This window comes from Chroicocephalus ridibundus, chromosome 5 (genome assembly GCF_963924245.1).
Source record: "Chroicocephalus ridibundus chromosome 5, bChrRid1.1, whole genome shotgun sequence".
Classification (NCBI taxonomy): domain Eukaryota; kingdom Metazoa; phylum Chordata; class Aves; order Charadriiformes; family Laridae; genus Chroicocephalus; species Chroicocephalus ridibundus.
The window spans coordinates 44949397-44968753 of NC_086288.1; the positions used below are offsets into that span (position 1 = coordinate 44949397).

Below are 19357 nucleotides of genomic sequence, written 5' to 3' on the forward strand. Positions count from 1 at the left end.
TTGTGGCTCTGACTTCCTTGGCATAATCCAAACCAGAGAAGAGCCCAAAACCTAGTGAAATTTGTGTTGTGTGATAGCCTGGGAACGATCCGCTTCTCCAGGGAGTAAATTCACTAGTTACCTACCAGGGGATCCAGGCTTGGATAGTTGCTCTCTAGCTCCATCTAGCTCATCGAGATCCTTGAGGAGCTCACGCTGCAGAAAGGGGCTTGTCGCATGAGAACGCAGACTGAGGTTGAGTAAGTGTGAGACAGAGAATGGCTGTGTGGGTCTGGGACCGTTGGCTGAGAGGAACTGGAGTCTGCAGACTTGCTCCTTGCCTCTAGTCACTGCATCTCTCCACATCCTGTGGGATTCACCCTCCACACAGAGGGCCACTTTGGCCTCCATCAGCATTGCCCTAGAGGCGATGTTGGTGACCCTCATATATATATTTAAAAAAAAAAAAACAAACCTAAACCATGTGGACAGATTATCAGGAAAGGGGGGAAACAGTCCTTGTGGTCTTAACTTCAGAGGGCTGTTGAGCATGGGGGGCAGCCTCCAATTTTTTGGGACCTGAGCTGCTCCGTGCTCTGGCATGGGGACCTTTGAGATGCACCAGTCCCTGGGGCAGGGAAGGAGTGCTCATGCTCTTTGCTGCACCAGTCATGTTCCATCCCTTTCTGCAGGAGGGTAGAGTGGGAGCAGGGTCTGGGGAGGCTCGTGAGCCCTTCTTGCAGCTCTGTGTTGCCTTCAGGCAGGTAGCTTGCATCCCCCTTCGCAGCAAGGTCCCAAAGGAGCCAAACACAGAGATTCTCAAACTGGTGCGAGGACTAAGGCCGTGGCAGCAAGAAGCAGCTTGGAGTGGGGCATGTGGCAAGTATCTCTCTCTTTTGAGATCTTAATCTGTGATGAAGGATGGCATAGGTGGGGGAATTGTCCTGAGCACCTGGGGAACCCCTTTTGAGATGACCGGAGAGCAAGATTGTATTCCTACCCAAGACTGCTCTGTCCTGGATAGGATGGAGGCCTCAAGAATGGGACCAAAGCAGTGACGAGAAGTGGTTGTTCACCCATCAAATACAACCTCCTGGGAGTTATGGGGTCACCTGGGCCCATGGTCTCTCTGCGGCAGCTGTCTCTTTCCAGTCTTAGAATGGTTTGGGTTAGAAGGGACCTTAAAGATCATCTAGTACCGAGGATCTCTCCACAGGACAGCCCACAGGTCCCTACTTGATGCCCAGGAGTAGCCTTGGAAAGCTGGGATGGGTGTACAGCACCTTTGGGCTGAAGTGAGGTGTAGCGAAGGGCTCAGTGCTACGTCAGGACCATAAACGTATAGGAATGCAGCAAACCCCTCAGGATGGGTGCTGAGGAGCAGGGAGGAGGTAGGCAGGACGTGTTTGTCACCACCTGGATGTCATTGCATGGAGTTTTAGCAGATGGGCACCTGCTTGTGACTGTGGGCAGCCTGGCAAGGCCATAACCCTGTGAGGTGCAAAGCAGCCACGTTCAAAGCTGATGCCCAATAATAGCGGCTTAAATGTCAGTGGTATTTGGTGTGGATCCGAGCTGGGGAAGGAAGGGGTCAGATGGGGATGTGCTTCCCCCCCACCATGTCCTTCCTTCCCCACCAGGACACACGTGCAATGCACTGACAGGAGCTTGGCAGGGGAGGGGTTTAAATACCTGTTGGCCAAAAATTATGTGGATAAACTGTTCAAAGAGGAGCAAGGCCGCAGGGACGCAGTTGGTGGGTTTGCCCCATACTGTGTCCGTACTGTATGGAGGGTGTGGAAAAAGGGATTGTTTAGGGTGGCTGCATCTGGGCTTTCCTGGAACTGACATGAGCCTGTGGGTACACTGCCCTTCTCAAAGTCCTGCTTTGATTTAAACTGAAAAGGGAGTTGGCGTATTCCTCCCTGCATTTCCCAACCCTATGGAGGACTGAAATATCTTCCCGGAGTGATCCAGGTCTGATGGGGTCTGTCTGTCACTGCCCCCAGCTGCGCACGGACCGCTGCAGCAAAGCTGGTGAGAAAGGACCGGTTAGCCCCTGTCTGCTGTATTTTGGGGGGATTGAGGACCCAGAGACAGTCCAGAAGAGAAAGCAGCAGAAACGTTGCAGTGAGGGGTCACGTATCTCAAGTTCTTGGTGTAAGAGCTAATAAAGCCATTAGTTGTAGCTTTTTATTTTTTTTTAACGTTTGGGGTGGGGATTTTTTGTTTGTTTGTTTGTTTGTTTGTTTTCCGGCAAGCCGTGTGCAGCCCTGAGCCTTCCCAGGCACCAAAACCTGCTGTTTTTCATCAGGGACTTAATCTGCTGAGAGCAGGTGCCATCTAGGGGACAGACAACAGAAGACAAGGAGGGGTTTCGTTTCCAAACTTGGCAATACTTGCTCCACCACCCAAACACACCTGCAACCTCCGAAGGCCCTCGGCCCACCTCCACTTCCAGTGGCTTCGGCACTGAGCATGGAGAGCCCCGGGCTCGAAGTGGGGAGCTGGTTGGGTGCGTGGCTGGATGCAAGCTTGGCCGGTCCCTAATCCCGAGCAGAAAGCATCTGCCTTCATGCAGCACTCATGCCCAAAGCCATAGGCCAGAGAAACCTGTGCTGAGGTTTTTCTTTGGTTCTTTGCTCTAAGCACGTGGAGAAACCACAAGTGAGACACAACGCTGGAAGTTCACCTCTCTGTAAGCACAACTGATGCTTCCAGCTCTTGGTTTGCCGTGATGTCCTGAAGCAACGTTCTTTCTTCCTGCTGTACTCCAGAGGGCTGCATCCTGCTGGCTTTTAGAACAGGTTTGTCCGGGAATGCTTGCTCTGCATCACCCACTTCTCTCCCTCTCCAATTTGGATGGTCCAGGAACGTAACACCAGGACCGCGTGTCGAGGGGGGCTGGTTCAGCACTGCATGACTCTATCTCAGCCCATAAATCAACACCTACCTCATGGCATGTACTTAAAATCAGGCTCTACCTAAACTCTTACAGATGATAGGAGAGATCTTGGAGATGATGAGAGAGTGGTAGGTGGAAATGCCGCATGTCTATCGCTTCAAATAAATAATGGGCACTAATGATACCAGCTTGCTAACAAAGGTCTGGTAAATGGGTGGCTTCAGCTGTGAGCCAGAGCTACGGGGCTGAGGGGTTTGCATCAGAAACTTCAGCTAAATCACTTATTTTTCACCCTTTCCTCTCCTGTTTCAGGCTTTTTGACTTTTCTCTGCTAGCTTCATCAGCCCCTCTGGAAATCATTTTAGCACCCACCGTAGACATCTTCAGGGTGGACTGGAGGGTCCGCAGGCCAAAAGTTTGCTGTCAGGGGCTCCTCTCCACCTCCTCCCCGTCTGCAGCAAATGTCCCTCCAGCTCATCCTCATCCTCTGCTGGGGCAGTCCCGCCTTACGCGGGACATCAGGAGGAGGCGTTGGTGCTGCCAGCACACGGCTTGCCCTGGCTTCAACTGCGATGGGGCACCGATGTAATTTTTTGAAAGCCCTCCCAAAACCAGAAGTTGCAACTCATGGGAGATTTAAATACTAAAAGCCGCTTGCTGTCTGTGCAGACTCCAGCAGAGGGAGCGTGGCTGTTTCTGACAGCGTTAGTACCTACTTCTCTTCGGCAAACGCACCTTCTTGAGATGAGCTATTTGGATGTCTCCTTTGGATGGTGTTTTCCCACGAGGTTCCCGAGCTGATCCCCACCTGCTCAAACAGGAAAATGCATGGAGTGCCTTTATGAATAGTTGAAAAGTTTATTTATTATTGTTTTCTATTTTGTGGAGATCCAGTAAGAAAAAAACAAACTAAAGACTCAACTCTGAGAGTTTTATGTTACAGGCAGAGCATTAACTTAGCAATTCCGCATTGGCTTTTCCCTTCATAGAAAAAGATTTTAGGCAGAAAGCCCTTTTCTGGTTGTATCCCCTTGCTGAAATCCTTTGGCTACGGATGTCACCGCTAGAGACGGGTCCCCTGGTTCCCACGGGGCGCTCTGGACCCTGTCCCCTCGCTCTGCCCCTGCTATTTGCCTCCTTCCCAGAGGATGGGTTTCTGCAAGGAGGCAATTCTCTATATTGTTGCTGTGGCCCAGAGGGAAACCAAAGAGTTGAGAGAACGCGGGGATGCTCAGATGGACTGAGGGCTTTATGCCTTGGAAGAGGGACAGGGAGGAGATCACATCCTGATCCAACAAAACGGATCCAACAAAAAGCTTCAACGCTTTTGAGTCTTATTTAGGGACTCTTCTTCGAACAACTTTTGGGTTGTTTTTTTAAAATTGTGTGTTGATTTTTAAAGGGCATGTGTGGTTTGAAAGTTTAAATGGTGAACTTCACTGCTTTCTTGGGCCTTTCAAGCACCTCAGTTTCCCCTCCAAGCTCCGGTTCATTTGCCACAGAAATCTGCCAGCCCCACTTCAGCAGGCACTGAGGAGCTGACACCAGCCACCCTGAGCTGGACCCTGAGCCTGGAGGTCCGTTGTCTGGGAGAAACAACTGTCTTGTGGGTACCATGTTCCCACCACACTGAGATGGTGTTTGCTGGGTGAACACCTCTGGGAAACTGGGCTTCAATGCTCATCAGGAGGAGATAGGGCTGTCTTTGGGAGCGGGAAGCCTTGGAGGGAAAGCAGGACGCATGTCCATGGAACAGAGGTGATGCCCTCAGCGTTTTGGGTCCTTGAAAGACCTCAGGCATCATCATTCCTGACCACAACCACTGGAGAAGCACCACAGCATCTGCACATGGTGAGGTTATTGGCCAGCCTGCTGTGAAAACGGGTTAAGCCCCTCTGTTTCCAAATCAGAGGGGGTTTAGATATCCCAGACTAGTTCACCAATAACTTCTCTGGAGGCGAAAGCGGTCCTTGCTGATAGCCTCAAGTGATTAATTCTATCTATGTGGGCAGGCTCTGCCCTGCTTGACAGGAGAAATGTCAACACCTGCGATGCAGGGAAGATTACTAGTCCTGAAAACATTGAGAGGTTGAGGACCTTGGAGTTAATGAGATTTCTCAGAATTTGCATATTAATAACTGTGCCAATTACCTTGCCATTAGAGTTAATAGGGTGTAATATTATCAATTAATAGTTCATAAAATAGCCACTTTAATGGTCGTTTGTACATGAAGATGGAAGAACGTATCTGGGCACTGCCTTCATGGCACGGTGGGAGGACTTTGTTCCTCTCTTGTCTGTCTGAAGATGGAGGGGGAAACTGGCTATTTTGGGTCTTCAACTTCTCAGCTTTATTTTACAAGAAAAATTTTCTTTGGGGTTCATCCATCTCTCTCCAGCAACAGCCCTGCTCCTCCAAATCTGTGCTTTCTTCTCAGCCAAAAAGAGAAAACTACCATTAGTGGCTAAGCTAAGGTAAGCTGGCCCTTTCCTCCACTAATTGCCATTAAATGCAATTAGCACTTCCCAGCATGGCCCAGGAGCAAGTGTCTTAGCAAGGTTATCATGGCCTGCAGCTGGAAAAATGCTGCACTAAGATTTTTAGGGAGAAGAATAATTATTGTTATTTTTAATCCTCCCTTCACAAAAAAACGCCAGCATTTTCCCTTCAGTTCTCAAAAAAATCAGCCCATGCGGAGAACGTCCCCAGCAGCCACGCAGTGTGTGTCCCATGAGCTGGCCAGCGGCTCACTGTCCTTGGTTTTACAGGAGTTTTGCTGTGCCCCAGATTATCAGAGCAGCTCATTTCCTCTGGAAAAAGGGGGAGAAAACCTCCTCTGGAGTCCCCAGACCTGCAGGGGTTTCAGAAGGCAGAAGATGTATGTTGTATCCTAAAGAAATGAGGCTGGGACAGGGGAGAGGGAGGTTAATTCTGCTCCCTGAAGCTACTGCGGGATTTGGGGGCTCTGCCCTAGGTAAAGTGTCAGTCAGAACAAAGGGACCATGAAGTTCATCACCTTTATAAGCACCTACTTTCTCTGCCAGGACGTGAACTTGACCTCTGTGCATAAGCCGGCTGCTTCCCAGTGGTGCATCGAGAGGAAAAAAATCCCTCCCTGTCTCTCTTTGCTAACGCACAGGAGCCGTTTGCTGCACGGCTCTCCCAAAGGCAACCTCCAGGGAAGCTGGAAAAAACCCTCCTGCCTGTAACCCACCCCGTGCCCCTCCTGCCAAACCCCAGTCCCAGAGGTGGGAAGCAGGGCAGGACTTTGCAGCTCTTGTGCCGACGGTTTTCCTGAAACACTCCGGGCATCTGGTGACAGCCTGCCTTGGCTTGGTCCTTGGGGAATGGTTTTATCCTTGGGTGACTTTGTCAGGGTTTTGAGACTGCAGAATCTTTTGGTCCTGCGGCAGGGATTTCTGCAGATCCCCCTTTCTCTTTTGGAAATACAGGGTGTATTTTTCCAGTAAATATTGCTGAGTTCAGGCTGGCCACTGAAGCAGCCCTCGCTCTCCCGGGTCGGGCAGGGACTGGACTTTGTGGGTTGTCTTTGTGTATCGACCTCATCCCGTCTTGGCATGTCCTCACTCTCAAGGGACTGGAAAAAACCTCCACATGCAATGCAAAGAGCAAGAAAGCCGGAGCTTCAGCACACCCTGCCCTGGCGAGGAAGCTATTTTCGCCAGCCTCCCACACACGCTGTGATGCTTGAGCAGCAAAGGAGAAACCCTCGTGTTAAGTACAGCCTTAACAGCCCTGTTTTAACTCACCGGCACTTTCCTTACAGATGTGCTTTTGCAGGCAACATCTGCCCCAAAAATCTCTTGGGGCTGGTGCCGGCTCTGACCCAAGGTAATGCAGTGCTCTGCATCTCAGGGATTTTGTCCATAATAAGGTGTTTTTTTCATAATCAGCCCTCTGTGCTGTTCCCGGGAAGGCTGGAGGGTGCCAGGGTGTTTGCACAGCCCCGGCATGGGCAAGGGAGCTGGTGGCACCAGGGATGGAGGCGCCCGTCTCACTCCTGAAGTGCTTAGTATAGGGCAAGGCAGCAAGAAACACTTTCTGAGCCTGGAAACTGCTCCAAAACCACCCGTCTGCACCTCTCCTAGCTGGACACCCATCACCCCAAGGGGTGATGGATGGAGCCTTTGCAAGGGGAGAAGCCCCACACTGTCGTCCCCCCAACCCTGGGGAGGCAGCAGACGGGCTGAGCTCCCAGGGGAACTGCCTTTAGGAGTGACCAATGCAGGAGATGACTCTGCTCTGCTTCTTTTGCCCAGGGAGGAGGGAACAGTAGCTGTCTGATGCCATGGTTGAAGCATCGGAGCGATCCCAGCACCAAAGCGCCAGTGAAAGATTTCTCAGAGAGGGAAATGGATGTGGATCTCTGCATGCCCTTGCCTGGTTTGTTTATTCTCCCTTTTGCGATTTTACTGGGGTAAGGGAAAGGCTTGTCTTTAGGGGTCTGCCTCTCCCTGGCTGTTTGCTGCCCTTTAGCAGGGAGCTGAATGAATACGGGACCTCCTAAAAGCAGGAGGGGTGGAAAAATGCACGGACCAGGGAAAGAAACCCTCTCCTGAAAAATTAATTTAAATAAATAAATAAATAAATAAATAAATGATGGGGAAGGGTTTTGGAAATCGCCTCTCTCCGTACCCCTGCTCTGTCCCCGGATTGCCGGGCTTCAATCCGCTCCTCCTGCGCCTGCCGCGCTGCGCTGCAGGACCGCGTCCAGGGGCATCTTCCCAACTTCCAGCCTTTCCCTCGAGGTCCTCGCATGTCGCGTCGTCCCCCCCTCGCTCCACCACCACCCATCGCTGCAGGACCCGGCTTGGATCCCCCTTCCCCCGGCCTTTGCTCCTCCCTGGGGCTCAGAGGCAGGCGGGGACCATCTGGGTCCCTGCCCGGGGAGAGGCGAGGGGAGGGCGGTAGGAGGGACCGGCGAGGCGGGGAGGGGAGAAGGATGCTCCGGGGGTGGCTCTTTGCTTTCTCGCCTGCCCGGAGCTCGCAGGGGCTCGCCTGGAGGATGTCTCACCCCCTCGGCACAGGTAACTCCGGGACCCCCATCACCCCTGCCTGAGGTGGGGGGGGGGGAGCTGCAAAGATGGGGAGAGGGGTTGCAATCCTGCTTTAATTTAAGGGGAAAAGGGGCTTTTAAAGAAAAAAAGGAGGCTGCAGGTTGTGCGTGGTGCTTGGAGCCCTGCAGAGGGGTGAGCCCTGCCCTAAAGTTTCCCTGTCGGTGGCTGGGAAATACTTACCGGGTTGAATAGCTGGCGGTGGAAGCACAGTAGCTGCTCTCCGTGGACCTTTTTCATGCGTGTGGTGGTGATGCTCACGGCTCCGGGCACAGGCTGGGATGCCCTGAGCCTCACCTGCCTGACCGTGGTGCCCCGGGGATGCTGCATGCGATGGGTACGCTCTCACTGCCCACCGTATCTCTCTCTGCACCGTGCCCCGGTGGGTATCTACGCTCGCGTGTTGTCATTACATTCCATGCGCATGGATTTACAGTCACAGCTTTGAAGTTTGTGTGTTAAGGCATGCAGGAGATACAGCCGGTAATGTTTGTGCACGCATTTGTGGCTGTGACTTGTGTTGGCACGTAATCTCCGATATACACGCACAAGAATATGCATGTAATTTCATGGGATTTAAGTGTGCGGGTGCACAGAAGAAGTGCAAGACCAGCAGCACAGGCTGACAGTAATGCATCGTAACATGGGCAGTTATGATCGGCTGCCTTTATCTGTCCTTCCGGAAAAGCACGCAGACGACCAGGCAGCCGTTGCAGGAGGACTGAGCAGCTTGTGCTCCTTTAAAAGTGGAGACGAGGTTTCTCCGAGCATCCTCCAGCAACCTGTGTGTCTTCAAGCAGACTTGGGACGCGGCTTCTTGCTGAGCATGTGACGTCCAGCCGTGGCTTTGGGAGGCATTGAGCTGGGGGAGGGGGGGCATATTTTATCTTCTGGGCCTGTTTGTGATAAAATGTTCTGGTTTGTCACTGGAGGTGTCACTGCTGGGAGAAAACTTGTGCCGTTGCCCGCTGTGGTGAGCTCAGAGCATGTTGCTAAGGGCCAGCCCCAGGCGGTTTCTGGAGCACCATCTTCTCTTCGTGGAGAACGCAGAGCAGCAGCACCCGGCTCAGAAATCGCTCCCGAATCCATTCATGACTGAGGAACCCTCCATCCCAGCCGAGCCAGACGTGCCGTCCTCCAACCTCACCAACGCGACGGACTGTGGCGAGGAGATCTTGCTCTATGGGGACACTGAGAAGATTGTCATCGGAGTGGTGCTCTCCATCATCATCCTCATGACCATCGCCGGCAACGGTCTGGTCATCATCTCTGTGTGCATCGTCAAGAAGCTCCGGCAGCCCTCCAACTACCTGGTGGTGTCCCTCGCAGCCGCCGACCTGTCGGTGGCCTTTGCTGTCATGCCCTTCGTGACCATCACAGACCTGGTGGGGGGAGAGTGGCTCTTTGGGAAGGTATTTTGCAATGTGTTTATCGCCATGGACGTTATGTGTTGCACCGCCTCTATCATGACCTTGTGCATCATCAGCGTGGACAGGTAAGGGAGAACAAGGCACCTGCTATGTTTTCAGGTGGGGTCAAATATGAGGGTGTTTCTGGAGGTTGAAGCCCACCAGAATAATGTTCCTTGTTGGATAAATGCTTCTGCGTGTATTTTCCAGGTGCATGGGGTGGCTGAGGGCTTTCTGTATGAATTAGGTGCCTCAGCTCCTTTGGAGGAGCTGGGCTTAAGGTGCTTTCCCAAGTAACTTCGCTAAGCTACTTGCTTAGTCCTCCGCCTCTATAGGCAGCTGTTTCACGTTGTTCTTCCTGGGCCTGAGGAACAGAGCCTAGAGGATAGACCCATGTCCCGACCTTCTCCATGGAAGGAGGCTGGACCGTTAAATTATTAAAGAAAACAAAAAGACACAAAAAAACACCACATGGACTTTGAAAATCCAGGTTGTGGGTTTCTGGAGCCCAGTCCTATGGGATGCTCTGCAGCTCCCTGGACTTGTGCCTCGGCTAAGGATGTCGGCAACTCCCCCCACCCCATCCCAAGCCCCCGACACCCCTGCTTTAACCCAGTGCAGGCATTTGTGAGGATTCACTGGCTTCAACACCCACACCCGGGGTCGGGAGGGAAAGGCTAAGCCCGTCTGGCAAATTGGCAAGACTCGGGCAAGTCAGCACCCCCATGGGTCTAATTATAGCAGCCTGCGTCATTAGGGACATTGCGCTGACAAGCTGGTGGGCCGGATCCAGATCTGACGCGCGCTCTGGCTTTCTCAGGGGGGCTGGTTTGGGGTTTACGCCGGCACTGCTGAGCCGGGCTGGTTTGTGATAAGCAGCTCAGGGAAGGAGACAGCCGATGAGATGCTTGCCTTCGGCTGAGCACTGCGCAGCATCGGCAGCGCCGGTGTCGGTGCCGGCAGCTACCCAGGAGGTGCTGTGCCCATGTCCCGGCCGTCACTGCGATACAACCACCCTGGTCACCCTCCCCAGGTATGAAACTAAGTGACGAAGCAGAAAGGACATAGAAAATCCTGCTGCTGATGATTGGCATTATTCCCTGGCAAGTAAGCAGCAAGTCGCTGCTCTGAAGCCCTCGCTGCCAGCCAGCCCCTGCTCCCCCACGAGCTGCCCTTGGCTCCACGGCCCCCATCGGCCAAGCGCTGCTGGTTAGAAGGCAAAACCACTCCCGGGCCGCATGGCAAGGTCCGGCTCTGCTCTCAACTTCTTTTTTTTTTTTTTTTTTTTTTTTTAAATAAAAACTCTGTTCATAAAAAGCAGGTGTATTCAGAGCTGAGGGAAGTCTGTGTCTGTTGGAGGGAAGAGATCAAATGCAGTAATGAAATATGTCAATGCTTCCTCTGATAAGTAAGGAGCACGGTAAGCAGCTACATACTAATCACATTGGCTTTGCTTTAAAAATTTACCTTCCCTTTTCCCTTCCATTCCCATTTCCCTTCCCTTCTCTTCCTGAAAGACTCTTCCAAACATGCCGACAAATAAGAGAGACCTTTCACAAAAATCATTGCAATTTATTCCACTTGTTCATCACGTCTCTCTCACCCAGTGTCACTGCTCCCGGGAGCAGACCAAAATCCGAGGACACAGAGCAGGCAGGTGCCTCCGTTTGATGTTGTTTTGTCTTTCCCTGCTGGAAAGGGACCGGGCAGGAGGTTACTGGGGAGGTGCGGACGCCAGCATGGGGGGGCTGAATCCCGGGCGGTGCTGAGGGCCACAGGGAAGGCAGCGGGGAGGCAGCTGCTCAGCGTAGGACGGACAGGAGCTGCACCTGCGTAACTGCAATCCCTGGCTGAAATGGGAGCAGGCCCAAGGCTGTTCTAAGGTGCACCCGCTGGTCACACAGCCAGGGAGCATCTCTTCTAACCGGGCGATGCTGGAGGCACTCGTGGCTACACTTCCTCTGTCTCCAGCAACCCCCCCCGCTTCTCTGGGGGAGCATCTCTGCCCGGCTCACCCAGACAGGCTTGGTGGGGCTTCAAGGAGCCCAAGTGCAGGGCAACTTCAGGCCCTTGCAACAAAAGTCATGCTGCCAGCGCTGAGCTGCAGAGAGGGAAAACCACCCCACCCCATAGGCACACGGTCCCACGCAGCTCTCAAGCACCTACTCAGCTCTGCTGCAACATCTCCAGGTGCCATCTGAGCAAACCCCACCTCCCTTTTTGGATGTTGGAGAGGGAAGGGGAGCTGCAGCAAAAGAAACAACAGAGGGAGCAGGTTGCTGGGTGTTTTTAGACAACAGCTTGACCTTTCTGTGCTTCAGACCTCTCTGCAGGGTGATGGAGGAAAAGCCTGTGATACAAGAGGCTGCCGTAGAATGGGAGTCTTCTGGCATGGGCTTGTTCTTCGGGGGTGTTTGCAAGGGGACCGCAGTGTGCTGGGAGCCCGGCTGAGCTGCAGCATCACTGTTTGCTCACGGACCTTCATCCCCACCCCCCAAATGCCTGATGGGGGAGAGGGGAATTGCATTTCTATCCAGGAAAGAGAAAAAGAGCCAAGGCTGCAATTTGAGCAGAAGGAGGACTGGCAGGGCAGAGGGAAGGGGGTGGACAGTCCTGGCTGTGCCCGCCTCGGCTCTGGGTGGAAGGAAGGGCGTGCTGTGAGTGCAGGGGGGCTGGTGGGCACAGTACATACCGGAGCTTGAGGAGGGAAAGGGAATAATTAGGATGTCCTCTGATGCATGAAGGAGGAGGAGGTGACTGGGGCACTGTCCCACTGCTTTCTACCCTGAGGATCCCCAGGAACAGGCTGTGAGATGTGTGAATTATCCTGGGGTAGTGTCTTGAGCATCCTGTAAGTCATCCTTGCTCCACATCAAGCCGTCATCCTCGCTGCTCCCACAAGGTAGTTGATGGAGGTGGATTGAGGGAGAGAATGGATCCAGGACCCCACCTGGGTCACCACCTCCTCCTGGCCTTCAGATGGGCAGGATTTTTGGTTTGGATCCTGATGGAAACATCTCCAAAAACACACTTTTCAGCTTCTGTGCTGGTACAAAAGCAAAGCCGACTGCAAAGCTAAAGCAAAAGGATAGCTGAATTTGCAGAGAGGATGAAACATATGCTCCAAAAGAGATGAAACAGTAGGTCATCTCAGTGAGGCACTAACTGAAATTTCCCCCAGTGACGATGGCAAGCCCTGCAAGAAGAGGAACAGCACGGGTCCTTCTTAGAAATATAAATATCTCCTCTAGTTCTGTCCCGAATGCCACCTTGGTCGACATGGTTAGGCAGCTGCCTGTTTCTGCCAAAGAGAAGGTTGCATTTTTACGGATGGCTGAAGAACCACATTTTGGTTAGGTTAGGTATAAAATATGCTTGGTTTGCCCAAGATGATGGGTACCATTAAAATGTAGGCTGCTATTATTGATTGTTAATGCAGAGCGCTTTCTAAAAGCCTCTTGATCGAAGCTGGTAGAACTAATCTTGTCTGAAGGGGGGCTTGATTGATTTTCTTTTAAATCAAAACAGAAAAATGCTGGAGACATCCATCTTTTTCTTACATTTTTCTTACATAAAAGCCTGCCAATGTTATAGATTCTTTATTGCCACAAACCAAAAACAAAACAGCAACGAAAAAAACCCTTTTGGCTGTTCAGCTTTTGATGAAGCTCTCCATAAAAATGCTAAGCAGCTGACAAAGGAAGCTCCCCAAACCCCACATATCACTTCAGGTTTCCCTAGTGGAGGAGAAAGTCTCCATCCATTTCCCTGGCAGCCCCGCTGGGGCTCTCCCATCTCCCTAGCAAGTATTTTCTACCCAAAATCAGATGATATGCTCTGACTTGGCATCGTCCTCAGTAAAAAGGATGCCTCCCGAAAGAGTCAGTGGGATGAAACCAGCACAGCATTTTGCTGGATCGCCTTTCCTTTGTCCTTCATCCAAACATGTCCCAGGCCAGGTAGATCCCTGCATTATATCTCCTGCAAGCTGGAAGGTGTCCCTGGGATGCTCCCACCAGCCCTGGCTTAGGGCATGGGCAGATGAAGCCACGGGGAGCTGCAGCCTCCAGATGCCCTTTGCATCCTCCACCTGGAGGTTTCCTCTCCTTCAGCAGGATGGGGCCAGCATGGTGTCAGCCTGGAAACAAGATACGGAGCTTAAATTGGCCCAGAGGAGGCATAGGGTTGTGGTAAAACAGTGGGGTCTGGAGAACCCCAATTCTGGGCTCATTTGGGCTCAACCAACCCGTGTGAGCGGAGATTTGTCCTTTCCCAGTTTGCCAGCTGCAGAATGGAGGCAGGGGCACCCTGAAGAGGTTTGTCTTTTCTTTATTATTTAATCCCTGGCGTAAAGATTCAATTATGAGCACTGAGTGTAGAACAAATGCGCTGAATTGGCCCATCCATGGGGTTGATGGTGGAGCCCAGCCTGGGGCAGGTCTCCTACCCCGCGGCCAGGGCTCGGGCTGCCCAGGCGTCTGTGGGACCGAGGACGTAGAAGGAGTTTATTGCACAAGGAACAGGCGACTATACAATCGGCTCTGCACGGTGGGGGTCCTGCGAAGCCGCACAAACCTCCGGTAAATGGCTGCTGTGGGATTTGGCTTTTGTTAGCTGGTTACTACTAAACTTGATTAACAACAAGACACACACACACACGCACACAAAAACTAAAAGCGAGAGAATTTGACTTGAATTTCATTGCATGCCTGTGCAATCTCACCTCCCGCGCTGCTGTAAACGCTGGCCTATTTTGACGTCTTCCCGCTCTCATCAAAATTATAAGCAAAGACCTAAAAACAGCCCCATTTCCTCAAGCAGCAACTGCACAAGGCACCCGCAGATGAAACGTGTCAGATTTGCCTGCTTTTTGAATCTTGTCACTGTGCATTTTGCTTGGCTAGCGTGTAAATTCCTTGAAGTTTCAGCAAATCCCGAGTGGAGCAGCTTCTAAAGAAAACCCAATAATAGCATAATAAAGGATATCACACAACACAGCATATATTAGTTTGCAAAGTTCTTGGCTTGGATACACAGAGGAGAGATTTTTGGGTGCTGACTTTGGAGATGCAGCGGCAGGGCATGGTTTTCTCGCAGCTTAGGGGATATCAATTCCTCTCTCCCTCCATAGCTCCTTCCTACAGCAGGAGGGATATTTGGCAGCATCCCTCCAACCTGCTCCCACCCATCTCTCTGAGTCATAGAATCATAGACTCATAGGGTTGGAAGGGGCCTCTGGAGATCATCTAGTCCCGATCTTCCAGCAAGGCTCATCCCTTCCCGCTGTGCTCAGCCCAGGTAGGAAGGAGTCAATGGTACGTATTGGAAGCACAGCACCAGAACCAACCCTGTTGTCCATCTCTGTCTCACCGGGTCTCCCCCTTCATAGACAGAGCCCCACGGGGAGATGGGGTTAAAAGCCTATTCCCAAGAGGTTGCGTTGCCTTTGCATCCATGAATGTCGTCCTTCAGCCTGTACTGCTGCTGGGCATTCAAGCGGCATTGGTGGTTGTGGAGAGTTTCTCTTGGTTTTTTGTGACTAAGGCGAGCTGAAGAAAATACAGAGGAAAACAGGAAAAGAATAACTCGGTGAATGAATTCAAATTCATTTTATCAGGGAGTCAGGGGGGAATACTTTGGGCTTTGAATTTATTTAGCAGTGAGGAAGGGAGGAGGAATTGGATAATTTTTTTTATTTCCATCTTCTTCCAATCTTCGGGGAGGATCTGGAAAAGGTAAGAAAAATCTCCTAACACTTACAATGAGATTGATTGTTGGGAAAGAATAATGATACAACAGAGGTAAAATTCTCTGCAGAAATTGTCCTTTCGGCAGAAAAGCCCGTTCTTTCCTTGAACAGCTTTCAGCAAAAAGTATCCATACCGGTGCTGTTCTCACTGCCTCTTTGGACTGGCACAGTTTATCCAAGAGAATTAAGAGGTGATGTGATCCTCCCTAAAAATGCCTACAAAATCCTGAGAGCAGGCAGGTTTGAATCAAAAAGTCTGTAACATAAAAGAAATCCGTAGAACAGCTGGAGGTTTTTGCTGGACCGATTGAGACTCGATAGCAGGCAGATGTTTTCCAGTGGGAACATTGGCTGTCAGTGGCCAACTCCCTACGGATTTATTACTTTACATTTGCCAACTAACAGTTGACACAATTTGTTACTCACATGAACCCTCTCAATCAAGATGAGGAATGGTTCAAAATTACACCCCGTAGCCCAAGCAGGAGCTGATGGGTGATACAGTCTCCATCTCTTTTCAGTCAAGCTAACAAGGTAACTCCTAACTTCAGGCATCGGCACTTGTGAATCTACGGATCACCACAGGCTTTTGGGATCTTCTCCTCAGAGCTCCTCTCATTTTACTCTCCAGGGAGGGCTGGACACCGCCACTGTAGGAGCTACGGGCCATGCAAGGGAGCAGACTGTTCCAGCTGTTTGCAACTGGCATTTACTCCTGTCTTGGTTTCTAGAGGCCATCTCCCGTAAACGTTGTGGGAACCTGTAGGTTTGTCCCGGTATTTCAGTCTGGATGGAAAGGGGAGCGACGGGGTGTGCTGCTGACAGTGGTGTCTCCCACGGGTGCCAGTGCGGCAAGACGCAAACACACAGTCCATCAGCTGAAAGAAGCTGTGAGTCAACAGCTGTCAGTCTTGCACCGCAGACCATCCCCTGATCACTAGCTTTGCTTTCTGTGCCCATCCAGACACATCCATAAGTCTTCCCAAAAGCAAGATTGCTCCTTCTGTCACACTGCCAGAGGGACATCTCAGTTGCAGGTTGTATTTCTTCCCCAAATCCCCAAGTTGCCTGGACAAACAAGAGAAAGGTGTCCTTTTCACTTCCCATTAAACACTGGTATGAATCTATTCATTTCATCTGGTGTCAGTCCAGACATAACCTGGTGCAAGTATTACTCTGTGGATCGCTCATCCCACTCCTGAGTGTTTCCCTGGGAGGGGGAAGACGACAGTCTGGAGTGAGTTACATGCCATGGCTGGAAGCTGTTCCATGCTCTCTGTACAAACGAGTTCTGGTGGAAAACTAAGCTTTTGTAAACATCTTTATTCCCAAGGAAACCATGTGGAGCCTGGACTGCACTCGGCTGTTAAATGACATCATGCATGGGGTGGTTGCAAAACAGCAGTGGGGAATAGCGGACACAGGGCGTTCAGGCAAGAGAGCTGAGGGGGTGTGAAATGCATTTCACAGGAGACCCTGCAGCTGCATGTCCCTGGGAACATCTTCATTTGGGGAAAAGTCCTTTCTTGTGTCCCACTTCCAGGGCTGAAACTCTCCTGTGACGGAGTATTAACAGCTGGTTAGGAATGAACACCACCCAACAGCATTCACGCCTTGCAACCCTCCTAACCCTTTGCAACTCTTCTTTTTTTCTAGGTATCTGGGGATTACTCGGCCGCTGACGTACCCTGTAAGACAAAATGGGAAGCTGATGGCCAAGATGGTCTTCATTGTTTGGCTCCTGTCTGCCTCCATCACCCTTCCTCCTCTTTTTGGCTGGGCCAAGAATGTCACCGTGGAAAGAGTCTGTCTCATCAGCCAGGACTTTGGGTACACAGTCTACTCCACGGGGGTTGCCTTCTACATCCCCATGGCAGTCATGCTCGTCATGTACATCCGGATCTACAAAGCTGCCAAGGTCAGTGCCGAGAAGCACCGCTTCATGAACTTACCCAAGCACTACGAAGAGGAGGGCGTCTACTGCCTGGAGGCCTCCAGCCGGAGCCACCACAGCTCCAAGCGTACCAAAGCAGTGGAGGAGTGCGCTACGCTCTCCAAACTGCTCCGGCAAGACCGAAAGAATATTTCCATCTTCAAACGTGAGCAGAAAGCAGCCAGGACCCTCGGCATTATTGTGGGGGCGTTCACGTTTTGCTGGCTGCCGTTCTTCCTGATGTCAACAGCTCGGCCTTTCATCTGCGGCATTCGCTGCAGCTGCATGCCCCTGCGGCTGGAGAGGACTCTGCTCTGGCTGGGATACACCAACTCCCTCATCAACCCTTTGATTTATGCTTTCTTTAACCGAGACTTGAGGACTACTTTCTGGAACCTCCTGAGGTGCAGGTACAGGAACATCAACAGGAGGCTCTCCGCCGCCAGCATGCACGAGGCTCTGAAAGCCACAGAGAGGCACGAATGCATCCTGTAGAGCCACTCAGTGCCTGACCAACGAACTCCTGCCTCTCCATTTCAGGTTCCTGGCCTCTCAGGGCTGGCAGAAACCATGCGTGCCATTGTCCCCCTGCCAGACACTGAGAGTGACATCCCTTCCCCTCACCCCAGGAGGAGCTGCGGTTCTCCTCGCCTTGGGAACAAGAGGGCAGCCCTTCCTTCTCACCATGTCCTAGGTGGGAGCTGAGAAGTCATCAGCAAGACCTGGTGGGTTCAAGGTCTACCACCGACTGTGGGCAAGTCACACCACCTTTCTGTGCCTCAGTTTCCCTCTCTGTTAAAAAAAAAAGAAAAAGAAAAAGCAACCCTCCCAACCAACTAACAACAAAAAACCCTAAAAACTTGGTAAGACTGTGGCCCTCCACCTTCCAAAAGGGCTCTAAGGTCTGTGGAGGGCACACGATATGCTATGTAAAGACAATGATGGCTACACTTCTCTATCAAATATGACAGCAGCTATAGGCTCCGTTATAAATCCAAGCACTCATGCCATCCCAGCTTATACGAACTCTTTCCACCAATGTAATTGCATTTTACACACTGAGCTCGTGTCTGGGTTTGCACGTCAGAGCAGTAATACCAATGACCCCATTTCCCCTCACACTGTAGCACTGCAGCACTTGAAAGAGGCACGCTCACAGAACGAAACACAAATGGACACGAAGTTTCCTTTATGGATGGATAGGAAAGTCCAACGGCCTCCTCATGAGGGCAATGGCCAGTGAGCAAAGACAGTTATGCTTATTGGGTTGTACTGTAATTCATTCTCAGACAAGTGATGTGTGTTCATAGTTCGTGGCTAATTGACTCCATAAAAGCACGCTTTGGTTGATAACAGAAAAAAGTATTTAATTTCTCTGACAGCTTTACAGTGCTTCAGTATGATGTCCAGCAAGCTTGAAAAAACACACTAAATGACATATCCTTTTTTTATATATAAAAAAAAAAGAGTCTGGTTTCCTCATTTTGGTGTAGATTCATTGGTCACGTTGACTTGAAAGTGTCTCTTTACTTTTATGTGGTGGTGGGACTTGTCTTCCTGAAGTCCTCTTTGCTCTTGACCAACCTTGTTGCACCAGCTTTGCTTTGCAGCCCCACAAACCCTTGCCCATTTGTAGGTGATGTCTGCTCCATGGGGTCAGTTGTTTAAGTGTCTCCTATCTGGGTTCTTTTGTCAAAGCCAGACTGTTCAGAGGCTCGGGAAAAGGGTTTCTAGCGCTCCCTCCATTACAGATTTTCTTCACCAAGCAAGAGTGCCTGAGTGCTGGCAGTCCCATCTCTTGCAACACCATGCGGTACTCCATGATTTGGCTGTTGGATGTTTTGGCTGACTGCTGGCATGGTTTGGCTTAGTAATCAAGATCTCTCCTGTGAAAACTTTTGTGGTCTCATTTCCCCTCTTTTTAATAGATATTTCTCTCCTATGTCTTTTTATACCTGCTTTTTCTATAGATGCCCAAGAGGGTCTCCAGTTTAGACTGGTGATTCACAGCAGGGACAATGGTTCGAGCCCACTGTGAATGTCCCAAAGGACTGAGAGGCTGGGCACAAGAACAACAGTGTGTCCAGATGTTCTCCAAGCTTGCGTCCTCACAGCCAGAGCCAGAATTTCACACAGGAGCAGGCAAGGTTGTTGTAGCTGTTATATAGATCTCCAATGGGAAATGTTTAAAGATCAGACAGTAAAGAGTTTTGAAGGAGGACCTAGTCAGGAGAGATCCTACAGGTTTAGCTGGAGCCCTGCTTCACCTGCCGTCCCACTCAGGAGCTCTTTGGAGAGTGGTGAGT

General features: G+C 51.2%; 1 protein-coding gene across 3 annotated transcripts; it reads left to right on the forward strand.

The window, feature by feature from the left end:
- Window positions 1-6645: 6645 nt before the first annotated feature.
- LOC134516612 (5-hydroxytryptamine receptor 7-like) lies at window positions 6646-18482 on the forward strand. 3 transcript variants are annotated; one of them, XM_063337000.1, is made up of 4 exons: window positions 6646-6737; window positions 7166-7289; window positions 8893-9455; window positions 16775-18482. In XM_063337000.1, exons 3-4 carry the CDS (start codon window positions 8947-8949, stop codon window positions 17544-17546), a joined length of 1281 nt encoding a protein of 426 aa, XP_063193070.1. In that variant the 5' UTR covers window positions 6646-6737; window positions 7166-7289; window positions 8893-8946; the 3' UTR covers window positions 17547-18482. The 3 variants fall into 3 exon arrangements, with proteins under 3 accessions (XP_063193070.1, XP_063193069.1, XP_063193068.1); XM_063336999.1 differs by lacking the exons at window positions 6646-6737; window positions 7166-7289 and adding an exon at window positions 7841-7933; XM_063336998.1 differs by lacking the exons at window positions 6646-6737; window positions 7166-7289 and adding an exon at window positions 8165-8342.
- Window positions 18483-19357: the final 875 nt, after the last annotated feature.

Excerpts from the sequence above, each read along its gene's own strand:
- LOC134516612 (XM_063337000.1), top strand. The coding sequence starts at position 8,947 with ATGTTGCTAAGGGCCAGCCCCAGGCGGTTTCTGGAGCACCATCTTCTC. Across the intron at positions 9,456-16,774 it reads TGCATCATCAGCGTGGACAG|GTATCTGGGGATTACTCGGC; the intron begins GTAAGGGAGAAC and ends CTTTTTTTCTAG.